The sequence below is a fragment of the Canis aureus genome, chromosome 11 (assembly GCF_053574225.1).
Source record: "Canis aureus isolate CA01 chromosome 11, VMU_Caureus_v.1.0, whole genome shotgun sequence".
NCBI lineage: Eukaryota > Metazoa > Chordata > Mammalia > Carnivora > Canidae > Canis > Canis aureus.
The window spans coordinates 64172704-64195806 of NC_135621.1; the positions used below are offsets into that span (position 1 = coordinate 64172704).

The 23103-nt window shown below is 40.7% G+C and overlaps 2 protein-coding genes across 4 annotated transcripts in view; one reads left to right on the plus strand and one right to left on the minus strand.

The window, feature by feature from the left end:
* Nucleotides 1–9224: 9224 nt before the first annotated feature.
* Nucleotides 9225–11369, plus strand: LOC144324230 (activator of 90 kDa heat shock protein ATPase homolog 2-like). Its single transcript, XM_077915553.1, has 3 exons — nt 9225–9763; nt 10156–10257; nt 10965–11369. Exons 1-3 carry the CDS (start codon nt 9692–9694, stop codon nt 11025–11027), a joined length of 237 nt encoding a protein of 78 aa, XP_077771679.1. The 5' UTR covers nt 9225–9691; the 3' UTR covers nt 11028–11369.
* Nucleotides 11370–11848: 479 nt separating this feature from the next.
* The window catches only part of USP34 (ubiquitin specific peptidase 34), a 245570-nt gene continuing 234315 nt past the window's right edge, over nt 11849–23103 (minus strand). For all 3 annotated transcript variants that reach the window (XM_077915546.1, XM_077915544.1, XM_077915547.1), the window contains exons 76-80: nt 16796–16875; nt 14401–14541; nt 14149–14292; nt 13264–13423; nt 11849–13088 (exon numbers count right to left, since the gene is read on the minus strand). In XM_077915546.1, coding sequence (XP_077771672.1) covers nt 12481–13088; nt 13264–13423; nt 14149–14292; nt 14401–14541; nt 16796–16875 — 1133 coding nt within the window. In that variant the 3' untranslated portion in view covers nt 11849–12480. The remainder of the gene's footprint in view (nt 13089–13263; nt 13424–14148; nt 14293–14400; nt 14542–16795; nt 16876–23103) is intronic.

The following is a 23103-nucleotide window of genomic DNA, read 5'->3' on the forward strand; positions in this document are numbered from 1 at the left end:
CGCGCAGCCGCTTCGCTCTTGCTGCTCGGGCTTTTGGTGTCTCCGCCGAACCCTACGCCAAGACCCGTCAGGAGCCTTTGATGGTTCCAGGTCTATAATCCCCTTCAGTTTTTGTGAGTGATTGACCAGAGGGCTCCGGGGTCACTGCTCCTCGCGGGAGTGTCACGTCTCCGGTACCATTTAGGGAAGAGACGCCTTGGACCCCCGAGGAGTCTCCCCGCCTCCTCCGGCAGCAGCTGAGCCTACGCACCGGCTCATTTCCGGGCTCTTGATTCCGTTCCATTGGTCTCTGTGTCTGTTTTAAGGCAGTATCATATGTTTTGATCAGTATAGCTTTGTAGTAAAGTTGGAGATCAGGAACCGTGATGCCTCTAGCTCTGTTCTGGTTTCTCAGGATTGCGCTGGCTGTTTGGGGCGTTTTGTGGTTTCAGGCGAATTTTAGAATTGTCCTATTATTTTTTTTTAATATATGCATTTTTAAAAAATTTTTATTTATTTACAATAGTCAGAGAGAGAGAGAGAGAGAGAGAGAGGCAGAGACACAGGCAGAGGGAGAAGCAGGCTCCATGCACCGGGAGCCCGACGTGGGATTCGATCCCGGGTCTCCAGAATCGCGCCCTGGCCAAAGGCAGGCGCCAAACCGCTGCGCCACGCAGAGATCCCAGAATTGTCCTATTTCTATGAAAAATTCCATTGGCATTTTGATAACTGCATTTTCATTGCACTGGATCTATAGATTCTTCTTATTTGCTTTCTTCTGCTAACTTTGGACTTATTTTTTTTGTTTGTTTTTTTAGCTCTTTGAGACACAAAGTTCAGTTCTTTATTTGAAATCTTTTTTTTTTTTTTTCTTGATGTATCTGGTCATCACTACAAACTTCCTGCTTAGAACTCCTTTCGGTGCATCCTGTAGGTTTTGGTGTATTGTGTTTCTAGTTTCACTTGTCTCAAGGTATTTTTAAAATTCCCCTTGTGATGTCTTTGAGCTATTGGTTGTTTAGGGGTGTTTTGTTTAATTTCCACGTATATTTGAATTTTCCAGCATTCCTCCTGTTGTTATTTAAAAAAAATTTTTTTTAAGATTTTATTTTTATTTATTCATGAGAGAAACACACACAGAGAGACACAGAGACACAGGCAGAAGGAGAAGCAGGCTCCATGCAGGGAGCCTGACATGGGACTCGATCCTGGGACTCCAGGATTGCACCCTGGGCTGAAGGCGGGCGCTAAACTGCTGAGCCACCAGAGCCTCCCCTCCTCCTATTGTTAATTTCTGATTTCATACCATTATGGCTTGAAAAGATACTATAATTTCTGTATTTTTAAAATTTATTTATTTATTCATGAGAGACACAGAGACAGAGGCAGAGACACAGGCAGAGGGAGAAGCAGGCTCCATGCAGGGAGCTCAACACTGGGAGTCTAGGATCACACCCTGGGCTGAAGGCAGATGCTAAGCCGCTGAGCCACCAGGGATCCCTAATTTCTGTATTTTTGAATTTGTTGAGACTTGTTTTGTGTCCTAACATCATTTATCCTAGAAGACGTTTGAGGGATCCTTGAGAAGAATGTGTATTGTGTTGCTGTTTCTTTCTTTCTTTATTTTTAAAGATTTTATTTATTCATGAGAGACATACAGAGAGGGCACAGACACAGGCAGAGGGAGAAGCAGGCTCCATGCAGGGAACCCAGTGTGGGACTCGATCTTGGGACTCTGGGATCACACCCTGGGCTGAAGGCGGTGCTAAGCCGCTGAGCACCCGGGCTGCCCTGGACTGTTTTATATATGTCTGTGAGGTCCATTTGGTCTATAATGTTTAAGTCTGCTGTTTCCTTGATGATTTTCTTGTCTGGATAATCCCTCCATTCTTGATCACGGGATATTGAAATCCCCAACTTTTATTGTACTGCTGTTTATTTCTTCTTTTTGTTCTGTTAATATTTCCTTTATAAATTTAGGCGCTTCAGTGTTGGGTATATAAATATTTACAATTGTACCTTCTTGATGAATTAAGCCCTTTAGTGTTATATCATAACCTCCTTTAGTTCTTTTTTGACTAGATTTTCTTAGTACTTTGTCTTATACAAGTGTAGCTACTCCTGCTTTTTTAAAATTTTTTTATTTTTTTGGTTACCCTTTGCTTAAAATACCTCTTTTCTCCCTTACTCTCAGTTTATGTATGTCCCTTTAAAGCCAAAGTGAGGGCAGCCCCAGTGGCAGAGCGGTTTAGCGCCACCTGCAGCCCTGGGTATGATCCTGGCCCACGTCCGGCTCCCCGCATGGAGCCTGTTTCTCCCTCTGCCTCTCTCTCTCTCTCTCTCTCTGAATAAAATAATAAATAACAAACAAACAAATAAATAAAGCCAAAGTGAATCTCTTAATATAGGCAGTTTGTTGTTGGATCTTTTTTTCCCTCTTTTTAATCCTATTCAGACATTGTCCTTTTTTTTTTAAAAAAAAAAGGTCTTATTTATTCGAGAGAGAGCATGAGCTGGGTGAGGGGCAGAGGGTGAAGCAATCTCCCCACTGAGCAGAGAGCCCGGGGGTGGGTCTCTATCCTGGGACTCTGGGATCATGACCTGAGCGCAGGGCAGATGCTTAACCCACTGAGCCACCCAGGCGCCCTATTTGTGTCTTTTGATTGGACAACCCATTTATGTTTAAAGTAATTATTGATAGGTAAGAACTTATGCTTGCCATTTTGTTGTTTTCTCTTTTGTAGGTCTTGTGTTCCTTCCTCTCTTACCTTCCTTGGTGATCTGCAGCCTTTCGTGTAGTATGCTTTGACTCCTTTATCATAATCTTTTGTGCACCTCCTACAGGTTTTCCTCAGGTGGTTACCCTGAGGCTTACATGAAATATTTTTATATATGCTATTTTTTTAAAGATTTTATTTATTTATTCATGAGAGACACACAGAGAGGGCAAAGACACAGGCAGAGGGAGAAGCAGGCTCCCTATGGGGAGCCCGATGTGGGACTCGATCCTGAGACCCCGGGATCACGACCTGAGCCCAAGGCAGATGCTCAACCACTGAGCCACCCAGGCGTCCCATATAATACGCTATTTAAACTACTAACAACTTTAGTAGCATACAGAAATTTATACTTCTCTCCTGTTTTAGGTTATTGATATTACAATTTGCATATTTTCATATTATGTATCCAGTAATAAATTATTTTTTTTAATTTTTTTCCAGTAATAAATTATTGTATTTATAGTTATTTTTAGTACATTTTAACTTTTAAAGTAGAGCAGTAAGTGAATTATACAAAACCATTGCAATATTAGATAATCTGAGTTGAAGTATATATTTACCATTACCAGTGGGCTTTACACATTCATATGTTTTTATGATGCTAATTTCAAATATTTTCTCGTTCATTTTTTCATTCTTCTGCTTGGTCAGTTTAACTGTTGGAGCTTTCTGTATAAGTCTTGAGTTCAGTTATTGTATTCACCTCTAGAATTTCTGTTGTGTTACTTTGTGGTTTGTGTTTCTTTGTTGAATTTCTCATTTTGTTCATGTATTCTGCTAATTTTGTTTAGTTGTCTGTGTGATTTTGTGGTTCACTAAACTTTCTTAAGAGATTTATTCTTTTTTTAAAAGTTCTTAAAAAGATTTTATTTATTCATGACAGAGACAGAGAGAGAGGCAGAGACGTAGGCAGAGGGAGAAGCAGGCTCCATGCAAGGGAGCCTGATGCGGGACTTGATCCCGAGACTCCAGGACCACACCCCAGGCTGAAGGCGGTGCCAAACCACTGAGCCACCCGGGGCTGCCCTAGAGATTTATTCCTACTTACTGGTCACACAGTTCATGGATCTCCATTTCTTTAGGATGTGCTATTGGAACTTTATTAGTTTCCTTTGGTGGTGTCATGTTTGCCTGAATTTTCATGAGCCTTAATTCCTTGCGTTGGTATCTGCATATGTAAGTGGTTTCCTTTTCCAGACTTTACAGGCTTTACTGTAGGAAAAGACCTTCACCGTTTAGCTTAGTTTGGGTTGCTGGGTGGGTCAGCTAGTAGCATTGTGGTGGGCAGGGCATGCCGTCAGGGTCTCCAGTTAGGTGGGCCACTGCCCATACTCTGAGTCGGAAGTCAGGGCTCTACTGGCTGGGCTCCTTGGTTGGGTGGGTCTGCTGGTTGGGCTCTGTGCTCAAGCGGGGCACTGGGCAGACTCCTTGAGTGGGTGTCGCTGCTGGCTGTGCTCCGTGGTCACCGAGGCCTCTGTATGGGCTCGCAGTTACCTCTGGTTAGAGGGGTAGTCACTGGAGGTGTTCTCTGGAAGGGCAGTACTATTGGTTGGACACTGTGGTTGGGCAGGGCTATGGGCGGGTCTCCACCATTGCTCCTGGTTGGGTGGGGTCTCAGGCTATGCTCCCTGACCAGATGGTTCTGCTGGCTAGACTCTGTTCAGAGAGGGCCACAGTGAGGGCTTCCTGATTGCACCTGGCCTCAGGCTGTGCTCTGTGATCAGACCGTGCCCTGAAGTTGCCCAGGTCTGCAGGCGTCACTTCGAGATGAGGTAGCCACAGTGCTGCTGGGCTCTCCGATGGCGATGGGCCTCCAGCTGTATCCTGCAGCTTGCTGGGGCTGGGCTGTGCTCTGTGTTCGGGTGGGTTCACTGTCTGGGCTCTTTCTCTGGACAAGGCCCCAACCTCTGTCTAGCATTTGGGCAGGTCTGTAGGCTGAGCTTCAGGGCTGTTTAAGGTCACCATTTGGGCTTTTCAGTTATAGGGATCGGACACTGTGCTCAGCAACTGGTTAGGGTTGCTGGTTTGGCTTCCTGCCCAAGAGGGGCTGGAGAATGGGCTCTGGGGCCGCCCACATTCTCTGATCAGGCTTCCTTTGTGGTCCAGATGATGGGAGGCTGCCCTCAGCAGTTGAATGGGCTGCATATTTGCTTCCTTGCCTGGGTAGGGGCGGTAGATCGGGCTCCACAGCCGGTTTCAGTTCATTGACTGGATGTCCTAATGGGGCATAATTGCCAGCCCAGCATCCTGGCCACGCAGGGCTACCGGCTAGCTCTGCAGATGGCCAGAGTCTTTGCTCATGCTCTGCTACAAGATTTGAGCACTGGTTATTGAAAACCCTGTCCCACTCTGTCTGATCCCCAGTGGTCCGTGCAAGTGGAGACCCAGATGCGCCTTCTAGGAAGCATCCCCCAATGCCAAGTCCCCAAACGTGGACCTGCATGTCCACGTTTTTTCCCACTGAAGAACCCACAGCTCTGTGCTGGCATGGGAGAGGGGCGATTTAGTCAGTCTTATCACTTCTCTTCCCCTTCTAATTAGGTCCTTTCTCTCTGGCCTGCAAGGGTGCATTCTGGGATTTTCCCAGTGGTGTCTTGTCTATGGATAGCTGCTAGTTGGTTTTGTGAAGGGGACTGAAGTCAGGAATAACCTGTGTTGCCATCTTGATGTCCCTGAAATCGGCACCTTGGTATTGAAAGAAATCCAGCTACCCGGAGTCCAGTGCACAACTTCCCCCAGCCACAACCTGCCTCCCCTCATGCTTTTCATGATTAGAACTCATTGCCCCTTTCTGGCCTCTCATCCCTTGTGTGACTCCTCTTCAGGACAGCCCTTTATCCTGCTCTGACCTGGTGAAGAGTATCAGGAGAGGAAAACAGGAGCGTTGGTTAAAGGTCCTCTTCCTGCAACCTCATGCTTCCACCTGGCCCCTAGCTTTGTGGGCGCTTTCATTTACCCCTGCCTTCCTCGTTTGCTTCCCCCGCTGTGGGCCCTTCGCTGTGGGCCCTTCGGCGGCCTTGTCCTCGGTGGCGGTGGCGGTGGCGGCACCGCTGAGGAGGGTGGGGGCTATTCAGTGAAGTCAGTTTTGCATAAACCACTTGTTACTTTGCAATCGAAGAATGTATTTTGTTCATTTTAGGTTTAAAGAATCTGGTGCAAAGCACAAAGGATTGATTGAAATGCCCAACCTTTCTGAAGAAAATGAAGTAGATGACACCGAGGTGAGGGATCTGCCAGTTTTTTTTTTTTTTTTTTAATAAGTCGAGCTTCTACTGTGTATACATGGGGCATTTGAAAAACCGTTTAATAGACTGCGATTCCCGTGTGGTAGTTTTGGTGGATCGTGTCGGGTTCGTTCGCCGAGGTTGCTGTCCCGTGGGTGTGGAACGGAGCGGTGGGAAGGCGAGTAAGCCCCGCCGCGTGCCACGCGGCCCATCGGCACTCGGGGTGGTAGCAGGTAAATCCCTGCGGCGCCCTCACGCAGATGCCCAGCTTGACGAACGGGGTTTGGTTTCTGCAGCTTTGCTGTTTCCCTTTAATAGTGAAAATTCTCAGCTTTTCGCTGGCATCCCCTTTGGCCGTATCGCATGGGTTTTGGCAACGGAGTCTGCATTGCTTTTGACCGGCTGCCCTCGCTCGCCTGGGAGCTGGAGCTCTCTGGAGCTCCCAGGCTTGGTTTTCGGTGACTGCCCTCTTGCAGCTGGAAAGCTTGGTTCTGGGGAGGGACCAGATGTACCATTTGTCGATTTTCTAAACCAAGATAGTTTGACAAAGGGTCTGATTTGCGAACATATTTAAATGTGAAGTCTAACAAAGAACAACTAAACCACACTGAGCGACATGCCTACGACTCGACTCGCCTTCACGCGAGGTCACGCCGGCAAAGGGGGCTCAGACCCCCCTTCACATGGGTGGCTGCCCTACTAAGGGCCGTGATTTCACCTGTTCAGATGCAGCAGAGACGTTTTACATCATATTAAATGAGCCTTTTAGATTCATCCTTTGCTGGCTTACAGGACAGACGGATGCACGAGCCGGGAGCAGGCCCAGCTCGGGTAAATCACAGGGATACTAAATAGTTCAAACCGGTACCGCTTTTCATTCTGAGAAGACCACAGAAGCCTTCCAAGAGCGTCATTCTGATGCTTCCCTCTTCCTCCCCTCACTCCCCGGCCCTTTTCCTCCTCCCTCTCCCAATCCCACCCCCCTCCCCACAAAAAAAAGTAAAAAAGTGTAGCCCAAGGTCCCGTTACTGTGGGAGCTTGATTTTTCCTAATTACTCTGGCTTTGGGGTTCTAGACTAGCGCTGTTCAATAGAAATGCAATGCAAGCCACATATGGAATTTAAATTTTTCTAGTAGCCATATTAAAAAAGTTAAAAGAAACAGGTGAAATTAATTTTAATATTTTTATTTAACCAAATATATAAAAAAATACCATTTTAACATGTAATTAATATCAAAATTATTGAGATGATTTTACATTGTTTTTGTATTAAGTCTTCAAAGTCTGTTGTGGATTTTACACTTATAGCACATCTCAAATCAGACCAGCCACATTTTAAGTGCTCAACAGCCAAATGTGGCTAGTGGCTACCATACTGGACAGCGCATTTCTAGACCCTGATAAAAGCCATGGGGTGACTACATCATCAATATAATACATACACATACACGTAACATTGTATATGCAAATCAAGGGTTCACATTTCTAAGAAATCCACTCTAGATTTGGCCATCGACCCAGTCAATGGACCTTTGATTATAAACTCTTACAGCTTCTCAAAGTCTGCGAAGAAACCTGGCACATCTCTTGAGTTCACTTCTTCCCCTCAACATCACGTTGCTTCTCCCAGCCATATGTCCTGATGTCGTAAGAGCACATCAAACCAGATTTTTCTTAGGTATTTTTCTGATTTGTAGGTGAATGTGAGTAAAAAGAAAGGAGATGGGGATATACTGAAGGATCTTATGAAAACTGCAGGTACCTCCAAGGTCAGGGAGGCCCTTGGAGATTACCTGAAGGCACTTAAGACGGGTAAAGAAGGCAACCCTTGTGAACCAGAGGGTCCCTTTTCTATTTACCCACGTTATGCTCTGTACTGTGGTCTGGATTCCTAGGTTAGGGTGATGTCTGTAAGGCTTTGGAAATACCTCTCTGTGCTACAGGATAAACTGTAGTCTGGAGGTTGAGAGTCACAAGTAGGACCGTAGTTAGTGATGATTGGTACCATACACCTCACAAACTAAATTTTGCCTATGGAATTGCTAAGAGTTTTCTGGAATGATAGTTTTATTCAGTTTGTCTAATTTACTTGTTCAAGGTCTATCTTCTGGAGTGTAAGCTCTAAAGGGGCAAAGAAGGTGTGTGTCTTGTTCACTGCTGTATCTCCAGCTTCTGGCACAATGCTGGGCATATAGTAGGTGCTTATGAATAAATCCTTGTTGAGAGAATGAATGAAAGGCTTTACAGACACAGTTGAAATTTACCTAGATCATACCCTGCATGGAAGTAAGGTTATTCTCTTCTTTCCTAAATTAGAGAAGTCACCTGCCAGGCAAAATGACCAGTGGGGCCCGTATGTTTGCACCTCATCCTTGGACTCGGTTACTGGAGTATCTAGGTAGCTGGCCCACAGGCTTGAACACTGTGAGGCCAAGCTTTGTGAGGTGGTGGTGAAGCAATTAAGGGTCTGGTTTTGACAGTAGGTGAAGGTCATAAAGCTAGTAGTAGTTTTATAAAATTGAGCTTTTTGGAAAAATTTTTTTGAAAATATCACTCTTTTACCAAGAACTAAATAAAAGTGAGGCATTTGAAAAGACAGGCATTGGTTGCTGTGGAACTCATGTTCATAATTAGCATCTGTAAAAAGATGATATGGTCTTGAAATTCTCAATGGTATAGAAATTCTTTACAAGTATCAGTTCTCTTACTGTATGCTGTTTTGGACTTTCTGCCTTACTGTTGGTGCTGAAGGGGAAAAAGGTTTTTTTGTTTTTTAAAATCAAAATCACTTCTTGTAGGTTTCTTTATTTACAATGGGAATGATTTTACCAATGAAACCTATGGCAACCCAGGACTCAACAGTTAAAAGGAAACTGAGGGAGAATACCTTGCAGGTATGACCTCTAGGGCAAGTATGTAGGGAGGGCAAAGAAAGTGCTTAATGAGGATGCTCCCAGGCTCTAAATGATGGGGAACCGTAAAGGCTAGTGAGGAGGGCAGGGTCATGCATCTTTACATCTCCTGCCATTTTTAGGGGAAATGATGAAATGAGACTTTCATCCTTGATGGAAACAGGCCTTCTTGTGGGATAAGTATTGAATTTAGTTCAGGACAGTGTCCTAAGGCTGGGTTCTTTGGTTGGCAACAGATTATACAACCAGGTGACTTTGAGGTTCACCTACAATAGAAAAAAACCTCTCCAGACTTTTGGGTTGGGAGGTTTTAGATCCAATCCTTGGCATCTGGTGGTGGCAGTGGTGGTGGGGGTAATTGACACCCTTTGGCCTTACATGCTGTTGTCCTTTATATGCTTATTTTTATGCCCTCTGGGCCATTATGTCCAAGTAGGAGTTGGGGTATTAAGCTGTGGCCTGCGAGTGGAACAAAGCTGAAGGGCTCACAGGAACAATGAGCGGTGTTTCACAGTAACCAGGATGGGTGGTGCTAAAAGGCTTTTCGTGCTATTTCCATGTGTCTCGAAGGGGTGTGTGGAATTTGGGGACATTTTGGTGTTTTATTAAGAGGGGAAGACAGAATTTTAAAATCTCTGTAATCTCTGTAGCTGTAACTCTGGGCATGCTAGTTAGTTATCTTTTTTTTTTTTTTTTTTTTTTTTTTTAGGTAGTTATCCTTTGGAACCTCTTCTTGAGATTCAGGCTTCACCTCCAGTGGGGTGGGTGTAAGGATCCAGGGATCCAGGATCCACTATGGCAATGCACATGACAGAACTGTTTGACACAACTATAGAGCAACTGTACAACATCTTCACCACAAAAGATGTAAGTAACTTCTCAAGCTAGGATCTTCAGTGCTGACATGAAGAGAAAATGTGCCACTAAGAACTAGGGCTGGTTTTTAGTTTCCCATATGGCCGCCATCTTACAATTTAATTGAAGGGATCTAGAATGGTAGTGATAGAAGTCTTTAACTCCTAAAAAATTTAAGAGGGTAAAAGATGGGCACTTGAGGGAAATATATCCACATTTAGGGGACCCATTACTGAGTTTTCTCCTGCTGAAAGAGAGGGAGAGAAAGCTTGTAAGTAAAGGCTTCAGATTCAGGATTAAAAAACACAAAACCCAAATCACAGAAATTAATATTTTGCATTTAGGTTAAAAAGGTGTTAAGACAGGCTGGACTAACATGTCTGCTGTTTGTTTTGCTTGTTTAGTTGGTGCAACAATTTTCTATATCTCCTGCGGTATTAGAAGCTGAGAAGAGGGGGGAATTCCAAATATTTGATGGGAACATCACTGGTGAATATATAGAATCGGTAAGTAATCTTTAGGGTTAAAGTAAGCTGGGACTGACTCTTCTGTTAATACTGCTTTATTTTTATCTTTTTATTTAAATAATTTCTACATACTCAGTGTGGGTCTTGAATTCATGACCTCAAGAGCAAGAGTCCCATGCTCTTCCAACTGAGCCAGCCAGGCACCCAAATATTGCTTTTTAAAAATCCATGCTCTTTTTATCTTGCTTTCGGTTTTTATCTGGGCTCACGGAAACTTGAGAATTTTATAAAATTGGTTATAGTAAAAAGTTATATATACTTGGTTGTAGAAAAAAACATGTTACACCTACTAAATAAATGATAAAGATGAAGACTTATTTGGACAGTAATTATGTTAATGCTTATGGTTCATAATTAATTCTCAGGTCTTGCTCTGTAAAAGTTTCACATTTCTGCCACTAAATCACTATGATCCACGTTGCCCAGTGTTGGTTGCCTCATCCCTTGACATCAGTGACACTAGTAACCAAAATAGAGCTGGACTTCTGTCCTTGATATTGCTGCTGTTGAGGACCTTGTGGCACCCATGAACCATCGGTTCTCACTGGTGCTGCCGAACACCCTGGAAGATGGGTCTGTACTGTTGTTCATTCAGTACCTTTAGTACGTGGGTTTTAACGACAGGATTTCCTGTATTGTTGGGAGTTTTAAAAGCTGTCTTAAGGGAATTTCCCCTTTGTTTTTAGTTGACAAATAAAAATATTGTCATGAAATGGAGATGTGGGAACTGCCAGAAGGTATGTTATTAGTATTCTGTTACTAGAGTCTACACTCAAGCTTGCCCCTGTGCCCCACCCCCCTGAACACTATCCAACAGTTGCACTGAATTTTGTGCCTACTGCAGGGCAAACTGAATTGCAATTAGACTGTAAAGGAGTTCCTGTCTGTAAAGAAGAGAGCATGAAATTCTGTTGGCAGAAGCACCATTTTCAAGAAATAAAAGGTTTACTGCAGCTGACCACCTTTTATAAGGGTATTACTTTTTGTAAGCAGGAAAAGTATCAAGTTTACTTCCTCACTATTTCTCTTTTTAAAAAAGAAAAAACACAATTTATATTGGATGAAATCCATGAACTTACACAGAATTCGAAGCACTGATGGACTCTTTACTATGACTAGACTCTCATTGGGTTAAAAGGTAGCAAGCAACCTGGAAATTCATTATTAATCTTACCTCCCACAGATGCTTCTCTGGGAAGAGATTGAGCCTCTGGGTACAGATAGTTGAAGTTTCCGACTATAGTTGAGCTGTAGTTTTAGTTCAGGAAGACAAAATAAATGGCACGTTGATACTATTCCTTTATTTTACTTCAGGGTTTTTAGGGTCTGTAGCTCTTAGGTTGCAAAGCAGCAGCATGTTGAAGTGAGGTGCATCAGGCCTTCTCATGAGGCTGCTCCCTGCAGCAGTTCCGCACTTTGGGCGGAGGCCTGAAAGGCTATGGGGGAAGTTACTTTTTGGGCCATGACTCCTGCTAAGGAAATAGAATATAATGGAGAAGTACTTCCCTCCCATTCAGTTTTCTCATTACTTTCATCTGAGAAGACTAAAGCAATGTTAAATGTAAACAAGTGAAAAGTCATCACAATCCATTTAATTAAGTGCACAGAATAGCAATCAGTCATGTCAATAAAAATAAAACAATTATTTTTACATCAAGTGTGCTTTATTTCCTCCACAGGTATTCTGTTAAATAAAGCACCATTTATATACTGCCAGGCCACAGCTAAAGAGGATTCTTTACAGAATCAAATTTCTTGTGGTTGTTCCGTATACAAGTAAACTTAATTTCGATAATAAGAACCACAGCGATCGGAGGCGATCTGCCTCTATTATAAGGTACAAAACTGGCACAGAGGACACCATATTATACACAGTAAAAATGCTGTAAGTTTAAATTACATTGTACAGGGCCAGGGAGCCCTGTTCCTCCCAGACAGCCGTGTTAGATGAAAGCCACTACAGTGAACTCTTAATTACATAAAACATACCCCTTATCTGATTGCCCTTTAGGAAGTATACTGAAGATGCAAATGTTTCCATCTGGAGTTCGGCCTGACCAAGAGTTAAGCCTATGAATCTATCTTGCCATTCAAGCAGAGAGCACGGGACAAACTGAAGCACAAAAACAGAAATAAGCAAAACTTATACAAACAGCATTGGGGGGAGAGGGGACCTTAAAAGTAGACATGCTACATCTAATGTCAAGAAGCAGCTTGGTTTCCTTTGCCAGATATCCTCGTGACCACATGGATCGTAGATTCAATGGTCCTACACAGAGTATCTAGAATGTCATGTTGCTGCATGTGACTAAAGAGTCCTCTGGAATGGCCACAACTGAGTGATAAAGCAGCCTCGGGGTCCTGGGAGGGCAAAGCTTGACCGTCACAGCTTCTCAAGTCAGCTAAGTCAGAGAGAACTGCAGAGATAGAAGTAGAAGGGAATTCAGATTCTTCCTCAGCTAAGTTAGACTCCTTGGAACAGTGGAGGTCCTTAAATTCTTTACAGTCTTCAAATCTACCATCACTGGACTGTTCTTCTGCATGCTGTGACCTGATATTTGACATGTCTTCTGAAAACGAAGATGGAACTTCCATTCGATATTCTTTAACAGAACTATTTTCAGGGGAAGGAAGATCTTGTTCAGTTCCTGGATCAATAATTGAGGAGTCTCTTGTCTCATTGTCTGAAGTGCTAGTTGGGGTTAGGACCTCCCTGGTTTCTGTTTTCATGTCGCTGATACAACTGTCTACGGTGTGTTCCTCGTCACTGCTAACACGCCTTCTTTTAACAGGAGTTGCCCCTTCATCATCTGTGAAAATGAACATCATTCTCTGAAAGGAGTCATTAAGATCACACTGGGGGTTTTGTTTTTAGCACTTCTATGTAGGAGACCCAACCGAACAGACAGCTATTGTAAAGCCAGTTATATGGAGTGATTCTTCCCCTCTCCCACCCTAAAGGTAATATTAGTCCAGAAAGCTAACCTTTAGTTTTTCTTTCTTTGGCTTCTTGCTCTTGGAGTGAGTTTCTCTGCTGCAGACAAGTCCTACATTTGCTTAAAAGCTCTTGCAGAGTTGGAATTAGAGCTGGGTTTAATTGCTTGGGAGTGTGAACTGACAGGAGCAAAGCAAGTGCCCGCAGATCCTATAAAAGCCAGACAGGAACATTTCAAGTACTAAAGCTAATATTTTGACACCGCTGTTTTGTGTTTTAACACACCTCTACTTTTCTAGGAATCCGTTCTGGCATTTTTAGGGAATGCTAAAACTAGAAAGCCAGCATTAGGATATTACTATATTTTATGGGTTCTAAGTCATTAATACCAATATTTTATCTGTCATGCCACTAATTAGGTCAAGTAAGTGTTCTGAAAAGGCAAAAAAAAAAAAAAAAAAAAAAAAAAGGTAGAATTTAGATAGAGATTTAAAAAATAAGCCTTGAATTATCCCTGAGAAATTAAGGCCTCCAATCTGGAGATCACAGTTGCTCAAATATGATTTCTGGTAAGTATCCAATAGTAAAGTCTTTCTTACTCAGCTATGTAATCTGTTCTAGCATCTAAGCAACATTTTGTTATCTGGGAGGCCACTGTTGGACAGGTGCTAGCATTCCAGGATCGTATGACCTGGCAATCATGGGTATCTATATAATGCAACTAATTCCCTAAATTTTAACTAAAGCCAAATTTAGAGTTGACTTAAGGAAAGCCCTGAAGTGCAGGACTTCCACAGTTCTTAACCCCTTTTATTTATTTATTTAAGATTTCATTTTTAAGCATTTCTGCACCAAGGGGGTGGGGGCTGAAACAACCCCAAGATCAACAGTCACATGCTCCTCCAACTGAGCCAGCCAGGCACCCCAATTCTTACCCCATTTAAAGAAGCACTTGCTTTGGAAATTTCAACTCTGTTGGTGAAATCAGATTGCAGGTTCTGATACTGATTTATCAAGTTTGTAATTAGGGTGCTGATCAGATTGGCACAGTTTGCTTCAGAGAACACTTGACCTTGAACCTGGGGGAAAATTTTTTTTTAAAAAAAATCTCCAAAAGACTAAAATAATGAAAACACAACCATTAACTGGTTGGAATAACACAGTAAGTTTCCAAAAGCAGGACATACCTTTAGAAGAAAATGTGTCATGAATGTGTAGACAATGTTGTTGTTTAGAAAAGTTCTTTCATCCATTAGGATACATTTTATATATTCTGCAAAAACAGGATCTTCACACAAAAGCTTGATGCAATTTTTTGACATAGCAGACTACAGTGGGGAAGAAGAAGTACTGATGGTTGAGCACTGAAATAACTGCAAGGCTTACACATTGCTTATGATGAACATCCAAAGTCATTTTACAACCTATGAGAAGCCACTTTTAACTCTACTAATCTTTCAGTCAAGTAACTGTCCTCCCAGTAAACTAAATCATCTGCACTTGGACTCTACAGGTTGAGTGTAAAAGGAAGAGACTTGTAACAGGTTTGAGGGGCAAAACGAAAAAATACATTTCGAAAGAAATTCAACTTTATTGATCTAGCATTAAGAGAGGGAACAAGGACTGGACAAATAAGACTAGCCAAACAGGATAAAAATGTTTTCAGGGGACCAAATTAATGAATAATTAATAGGTAACCAAACTACGTAGAGGAAAAGACAAATTCTAAGAATTAAATTTATTCCCTAAGAGGAGTTAAAACGTTAAGAAATATAATTTGTTAAGTATCCTTTTCCCCCCATGAATACTGCCAAGGTAAAAAAGCAAATCTCAATTACCTCACAAAGATAATTAGTGGGTCCCCAATATATGGAAAGTTTACTAAAATTTGGTTTTCCTGTTTTTAAATGGTCATGGCTCTTAAACACAAGTAGTATGTCTTTAAGTAGATATACTCCCTAGATTATATGTATTTTAGTAATAGATAATTTGTATGGAAGACAAAATGGACTATTTAAGAAAATAGGACAAACTTTAAATATGTACAGGTATATACTTAAAATATCTTATTGGAGTAAAGCAACTTGGTAAGTACACTCAAGTTCATCTAAGAAATCAGGAGTCTAACAGGACCAGGACCCAGCTCTTCAGATCCTTGGTGTCATGAAAATCTGCCTCATTCTACCAGCCAGAGCCTCCGCCTGCTGCCTGTGTTTCTTGATGGCTGCTGCTACCACGCTGGCAGGGTTTTAGGAGCTTTAAGAGAGTTTGGTGGTGTTTTAAAGGAAGTTTTTGGAGATACGGAATTCTGTGGAAAACAAGCCAATAACGGGAAGAGTAAAATGCTGGAGTAGATAAAACAACAGGGAAGCAATAGTGGCACAGTACAGAAAACCAAAAAAAGCAACTACCCAAATCAAGAAGAAGGAGAAGAACAGTAGTAGGGGCAGAGGGGGAAAATGCAGAGACCTGCTCCAATTTATGAAACTGACCACGTAGCTAAAAGAAAAAAAATAAATCTACCAGCAAGTCATTTTCTCAAAGTCCGCAATATACTAAAAGCCCGGTGATCAATTTAAACTAACCTTTCAAAGAGTCCTATTGTAGAAAACAAAATATTTCTTTAGAGGCTAGAGAAGACTCCATTTCTATACTTGAGGAACCCACAGTTTGTAAGGAGGAGACAGAGAAACAACTATCATAGCACCACTTGACACACATTCACTAGGAGAATAAACAGCATTACAGCCCAGGCAGGAGGCTGCACCAGAGGCATACAGTGTTTCAATGTTTCAGATGCTGTAATTTGGGTAAAGTTTAAGCCAAAGTAAACAAATATCTCTTCCTCTGGGGATGGGCAGCTGCAACCAGGCAGGGAACCAATAGCTTGCCTTTTTTTCCCCCCCTGAGTCTAAAAGTGAGGATCCTTTATGCATGATCCAAGCAATGAGCCAAATCTTAGGACCAATTAGGTTTCTCCCCACATCCCTGCCATTCTCCCCAACCCCTGCCCCAATTAAACAAGCATTATTGAGGTGCCCACTTTATTTTAAAGAGTTGGCTCTTAGATACTTAAGATAGGTAGGATACAGTATTTCCTGTTCTCAATGAGACTGCAGGTAAAAGTAAGTGATCAGACTCTTGAACACCTCTCCAAAGTAACAAGGAAGAGGTAAAGAAGACTGCTACAATGGTTTCTGCTAGTTTTAAGAAGGATGGAGGGGAGCAAGAGATGGGGCAGGTGAGGGAGAGCAAGTGGCATATGCCTTCTTCCCGTAAATACACCTCTCTGTTTTCGATTTTTAGCACAACTGTTTACATTAACCTATAAATTACAAATTCAAATTATAAATAGCTCATTTGAAACATCCTCTGGGATACAAATCTACTAAAGTAAAAATCTCAAAATGGCAACTTGATGCCCAATACTCAATAGCTATTATTTCCATTAATCATATTTTACCTACCAAGATTCTAAAACACCAATTTCCAGCTTGTGTTCAATCCACTGTTCCTAAAATTACTGACCAAATGGTCAGATGAGATGACAGACCAAAATCATCTAAAACTCATTTTCTTTACCTGAGTCTGGCATAGCTCAGTCCAAAGTTTGGGGAACAGTGCAAGATGAAGAGGCAAACCTTCATAGGCAACTAGGACACCTAATATTTAAAAAGAAATCAGAATAGGTTATAATTATAGATTATACTACTGAGATATTCAACTCTGCAGGTACAATTCTATAGGCATCTACTCATAACTATTAGTATTTTCTACATGTTTTAGAACTATATAGAATACTTAAAGGGAAAGAATTCATTCCAATGCTTTAACCAGGGAAATATTTTAGAATGCAGTATACTTTGGCGGAATCCACTCACATTCCACACCTCATTCCCATCAGGATCTGAGGTAACTTAAACCAATTCTGCTTTTAAAGAATTAGAACTTTATCTGGGACAATTTCATAAGGGCTATTGCAAGTGGTTCCAAAGCCTTCTTGGATTAAGGTACCATTCTATGTATTAGATCATTTTCATGGACTAGCTAAGTTTGGAGAGGAAGGAGGGACAAGGTTAAAAAGAGGATGTGGAGAATTAGAAAACATAGTGTTCCTTTTTCTTTTACCTTGTTTCTCCAAAGCCAGGGAAAATTACCTTTATGGTAGATTTGCATAAACACTGCTCTTGAGTCTAACAGCTTCTAGCCTTGTCTCCAAATTCTTCTGGGTGGACCATACTTAGCTGTATGTCAGTGTCCTATTTGGAACCTCTATTGTTTCAACCTTTCCTCTTCCTATTCCAAATGTCAAAGCGTATCTTTAAGAAATGTATTATTCCTCTACCCTCTGCCCTCCTACCTCTCAAAAAGCACAGAAGTTGCTATACCCACAGGTGTAAGTAAATTTCTCATTCTCCATACTACCAGTATCAGCAAAGCCAGGGAAAATTGATGATGGAGGAGAAATATAATAAAACTATTCTCCTCTAGTTAAGAAAAAATTATGAGTTAGACATGAAGTCAGCAAACTTTTTCTGTAAAGGGCCAAATAGTAAATATTTTAGTCTTTGCAGCCAAATGATCTCTGTTACAACTACTCAACTCTGCAGGGTAGTATGAAAGCAGTGAAAGACAACACCAAATGAATGGGTGTGGCTGTCTTTCGATAAAATTTAAGAATACTGAAATTTGAATCACATGTAATTTTTGTGTCACAGAATATTTAGAATAACCTAGCATTTAAAAATTTTAAACATTAAAAAATGTAAAGATCCTCCTTAGCATGCAGGTAAGCTCACTGCTTATACAAAATCAGGCAGCATGCAGACTATTACTGTTTATTGGACCAAAAATTCAAGAAAATCTTAGGACAGGAAAGTCAGATCAGTCATCCAATTTGGTCATCCAAGGATGCCAAGATTCCCTTTTGTGGTAAGCCTATTTATTTTCCTGTCAAGATTAATCCCTTTGTAGAGAGACACCCCCCCCCCCCCAAAGAAATGATAGTCACTCTCCTTTGTCCTAACCTAATCTGGATGGGGATGGAGGCATTTACCCACCGTAAGAGCACAATACACATAAGCAAATGAGGGCATCAAAATTGTTGGGTACAGGAAAGAGTTTCCATGCTCCCTCGTCTCTGCATCATAATTATCCATAATCCATAATTATCATAGACCAAAGGTTGGCAAACTCTGGCTTGCAGGCCAAGTCTGGTTCACAACCTGTCTCTATGGCCATCTGAGCTAAAAAGGGCTTTTGTATTTTTAAAGGATTGTAAAAAGAACAGTGAAGAAGAATACGTGATGCAGACCATACATATGGCCAGCAAAGTACACCCTTTGCAGAAAGAGTCTGCCAACCTCTGAAAAGGCTCTTCTGACCTTAACCCTCTCCGGTGAAAGTATACCGTACATCACAATTTGTTTCTTTAGTTTTTACTTTTTCCTCAATTATTCATCAAAGCATAATAATCTTTATTCCTATTTTCCACAACTACCAAAAAGCCAGCACTATCACAACAAACAAAACCATGGAGGATTTCTGTAATCTAAGATCACTTCCAAGTAATAATCTGATACAAGTATCTTTATTTTACAAGAGAAGAAGGAAATAAATATACACTGGCATCTACTGTGCTAGGTCTATCAGATAATTACATTTAATTTTCTCGTCAACTTTGGGAGGCATTGTTTTATCCTCCTTTCGTCTCTACTCAATGAAGAAATCAGGCTGAGAGAGATTATCTGCTCAGGTTCATCGCAAAAGCCAGCGAGCACAATGTCTATCCCAGGTATACCTTATTCTGAAGCCTATAATCTTTTCAGTCATCACTGTATTCCCAAACTTCAGCCATTCATATCACTTTCATTATTGCTTTCCTATCTATCCATCACCTGTACTGTTTACTTAATACTAATCTTTGGATTCACTAATTCTACATTATTAGCCTTAGGCAGCATAACATCTAGGAAGTCACAAATTTGGCATACTAGTTGTATATTTTTGTGACATGGTAAGAGGCATACGTATTTATAATATAAAATTATTTTCCCTGGACCATCTTCCACACTACACTCTGAAAAACACTGCCACCTACATACAGTGAGCCAAAGTTACCTCTCTCACAGTCCTATTTCCTGAGTTGCACCTCCTTTGGAAGGAGGGCATCCTTTCAGAGCAACACAGTTTCAGTTTCTTTCTAGCATTTTCACAAAGCACTGAGATCAGGTGCATCTTGGCTCTGTGACTCAAGGTAGAGGCCAATGCCATCTTACTCCACACATTCCTCCAATACCTTCTGGGGTGTCTTTCTTACTGGGCACAAAGCACAGGGAGAGGCAATCAAGCACCACGTCCAAGCCTTGTCTCATGAAACAGGACAGGCAGGCCTAAGACATACTGGCTTCTGCCCATCTTTCTTCATCCTGTGACTTCAGACATCCTCACTGGGTTCATATTCTCTACCCCATCCACAAAGGAACTAATATACAATTAAAAAAAAAAAACTATTCCAAATATCTTTCCCTCATTAGTAACACTATATACTGAAGAAGCTACTAGATGCATTATTAAATCTTTTTAAAACTGTTTTTGTAGGTAAAATGGCAATTCAGATGATTGTTGTGAGGATGAAATATTTTATATGTATATTTACTAGTTCAGGTCATCTCCTACCTGAACTGTATTAGGATTGTTTGGTTTTCTATAGGAGTATTTAGACCATCCAAGCATTATCCATGAAGTGGTAGCTTCTGCCAATGGATAAAAGCCCACAAGTAATGCTCCACTATGGGACCGAATCATCAAGACATTTTAGAGCCTAAGAATTCACCTTGTTCTCACTCATACACACTAAGCAACCTTCTGCTGTTTATTTGGTTTTCCATGTAGGTTACTGGAAAAAAAAAATCTGTTGGCCCTACCCATGGAATATTCAGATCCTTGTGCCTGTTCTTCCTTGTTGTAAATTAACAGACTGGTAATCAATTGCTAAATTATAGATATATCTATTAAGTGGAATTACTTAGTATAGGCCTAGGATAAATGGATTTGCCCTTGTTAGACTGGCAGAAGTTGCCTTCTGATCTGCACTGAATGACTGGTATATTCATTCACCTTTCTAAGTCGTCTTTGGAAAACAGCTAACCAGCTGTCGTCTTTCCAATCACAATGTACCACATTGACATCAAAAAAGGTAAAGCATGAACCAGAGCTGTGCTTTTTATAATCTGAATTTCTAATTTGTTTAGTTTTACCAGCTGTCGTAATTTTTTTAATTCTAGAAATTTTGAAGATTTCCAATTTTTAGGTATACCATGTTGCTTGCAAAATTTCCTTTTACTATTTTTTACTTTCATTTACCAATGCATTCTGAAAACTGTCAAAAGCAACGTTAAATAGTAAAGGTGAAAGATTGTTGTTTTATCTCTGAAAATGAAAATTACCTAGACCTTGAAAGCAACCCATAATTTCATCCTTACACAGCTGGGAGTATGTATATTCCTCTAGGTTTTGTGTGGGTGTTTTTTTTTTTTTTTTCTTCCACATGTACTAAGTTATTTTTCCTATTGTTGTAGGACTGTGATCACATTCTGCATATTGTTTTCCAATTTGCTTTTTTTCATGTAATCCAAGGTCATTTCCTATCCTCTTAAAGACCATATAATACAAACTATTTAATGACTCTATGATAAATTACAGATTTACTTAACTAAGCTCCTACTAACGGACAGTTGTTTCCAGTTTTTACCCAATAAAAACTGAATGAAAATAAATAGCCTATGTATGTTGTTGGACACTTTTATAAGTAGAGTAGGGTAGACTCTTAGATCTGGTACTGCAGCATCAAGGGCCATGGATAATCCAAATTGGCAATACTAATATGCATCCCTAAACTGACTCCATTGTAACAGCTCTTCTTTCCCCAAACTGTTTAAACATGTATACCATTTAAACTTTATATCATAGTTAGGGGGAAAAATGAGAGAAAAGAGAAACCAACATTAATAAGGAGAGGCAACCCTCCTATGGTTACCAAACATTTAGTAGTTTTGTATGTGTGAAGGAGTTGCCTGTTGACGTCCTTTACTTATCTTACTAACGTTCTTTCCCATCTCACTGAATCCTAAAAATCACTGTATTGACAATACTAGCCATTTAACTGTTTAGAATGCCAGTATTTTCCCCATTAGCTGTACTTTAACCTATGGCATTTTTCAACACGTAGTATTTTCAGTTTTTATGTTGCCAAAATTATAATTTCTCTTGTTTATGGGTTTTATGTCCTGTTTAACATGGCCTTTCAAGTTGGACGGTACTATCTATATGATTCTATATTTTTCTCTAATTTTGTTATAATTTTATTTTTCACAACTAAATCTTTGGGTTAATCTATTTTAGTCTAAGTGATAAGTAGATTAATAAAATTCTGCCCCTCCTCTCCCTACATACGTGATTCCCTCAATACCATACCGTCTCCACAGGTTTGATAGGTCATGTTTACTGTCTTCAGAATCCTCATGTATCCTTATGTTTGTCTGGGGCTGTTTTTGCCCGTGTATGTTTTTCTACCTATGTATTTCCATACCTACAATATATAGCTTTAAACATTATAGTTTACTTTTATGTAAGAAAGGAGAGAATAAACCTGTATTTGCTGTTTTCATGCAAAAAAAGATAAAATTAATATAAGTGGAGGGCAGGCCTGTGAATGGTATGGTGATGTGTACCTTTTGTTATTTTGAATTATAAATTATGTATATGTAAGTAAATCCTAAAAAATAAAATTAAAGATTACTGATCTTTAGTAAGTATTTCAGAAATTAATAGTGTCAGGTTCTCCTATTATTCTTTTTTAGAATCTTTTTTGGTTAAACTCTGTTGTTTTTCAATTAATCAAAATACTGTAGTTTCAGACACTTATTTCACATGGCAGTCGTAGCTTTATTCACTCTCCCAAAATTCTTTCCTCCACTTTTGTTTCCCCTAACCCCATGCCCCTAACCTACAATTCTAATATACAATTATTACATACTTCCTTTTTATCTCCTAACAAATCATAAAATCTACTCAGTTACCTATATAAGAATTACTACAAAGTCTTTTCCTCAAAACTAAGTGACTTACAAACCAAGTTTTGAGACAATCCCACCCATGGTCACAATATTGGCCCTTGGATCTAATCTCAAGGCTCAAATGATTAAAGACATAACCAATTTAAATTTACCCTTCCCTTTCTTTGTTACCAAATATAATTTAAGAAAATTACACAAACTAAAAAAAAAAAAAAAAGAAAATTACACAAATTAGGGAGCCCTGGTGGCTTAGTAGTTTAGCACCACCTTTGGCCCAGGGCGTGATCCTGGAGACCCAGAATCGAGTCCCATATCAGGCTCCCTGCGCATGGAGCCTGCTTTTCTCTAATAAAAAAAAAAAAAAGAAAATTACACAAATTAGGGAGCCCTGGTGGCTTAGTAGTTTAGCACCACCTTTGGCCCAGGGCGTGATCCTGGAGACCCAGAATCGAGTCCCATATCAGGCTCCCTGCGCATGGAGCCTGCTTTTCTCTCTGCCTGTGTGTGTCTCTGCCTCTCTCTCCTTCTGGGTCTCTCATGAATAAATAAATAAAATCTTAAAAAAAAAAACTACACAAATTAGAACTCCTTATCAACTTTCTGCTCCCCGTTACAGTCATTAACATGGGCTTAACTTCTTAAGCTTTTTCCTAGTGACTCTCCTTGGAAATAATCATTTCAGCTGAAAGTGGAAGTTAACTTTAAACATTGGGACATACTCTCTTCATTCAGATGAGGCATGAGGAAAGCACTGCTTTTAGGTCTCTGTTAAAATAGTGTCTAATTTTCTGCATTAAGATATAATGAGTTCCG

Excerpts from the sequence above, each read along its gene's own strand:
- LOC144324230 (XM_077915553.1), top strand. The coding sequence starts at position 9,692 with ATGGCAATGCACATGACAGAACTGTTTGACACAACTATAGAGCAACTG. Across the intron at positions 9,764-10,155 it reads ACATCTTCACCACAAAAGAT|TTGGTGCAACAATTTTCTAT; the intron begins GTAAGTAACTTC and ends TTGCTTGTTTAG. Across the intron at positions 10,258-10,964 it reads CTGGTGAATATATAGAATCG|TTGACAAATAAAAATATTGT; the intron begins GTAAGTAATCTT and ends CTTTGTTTTTAG.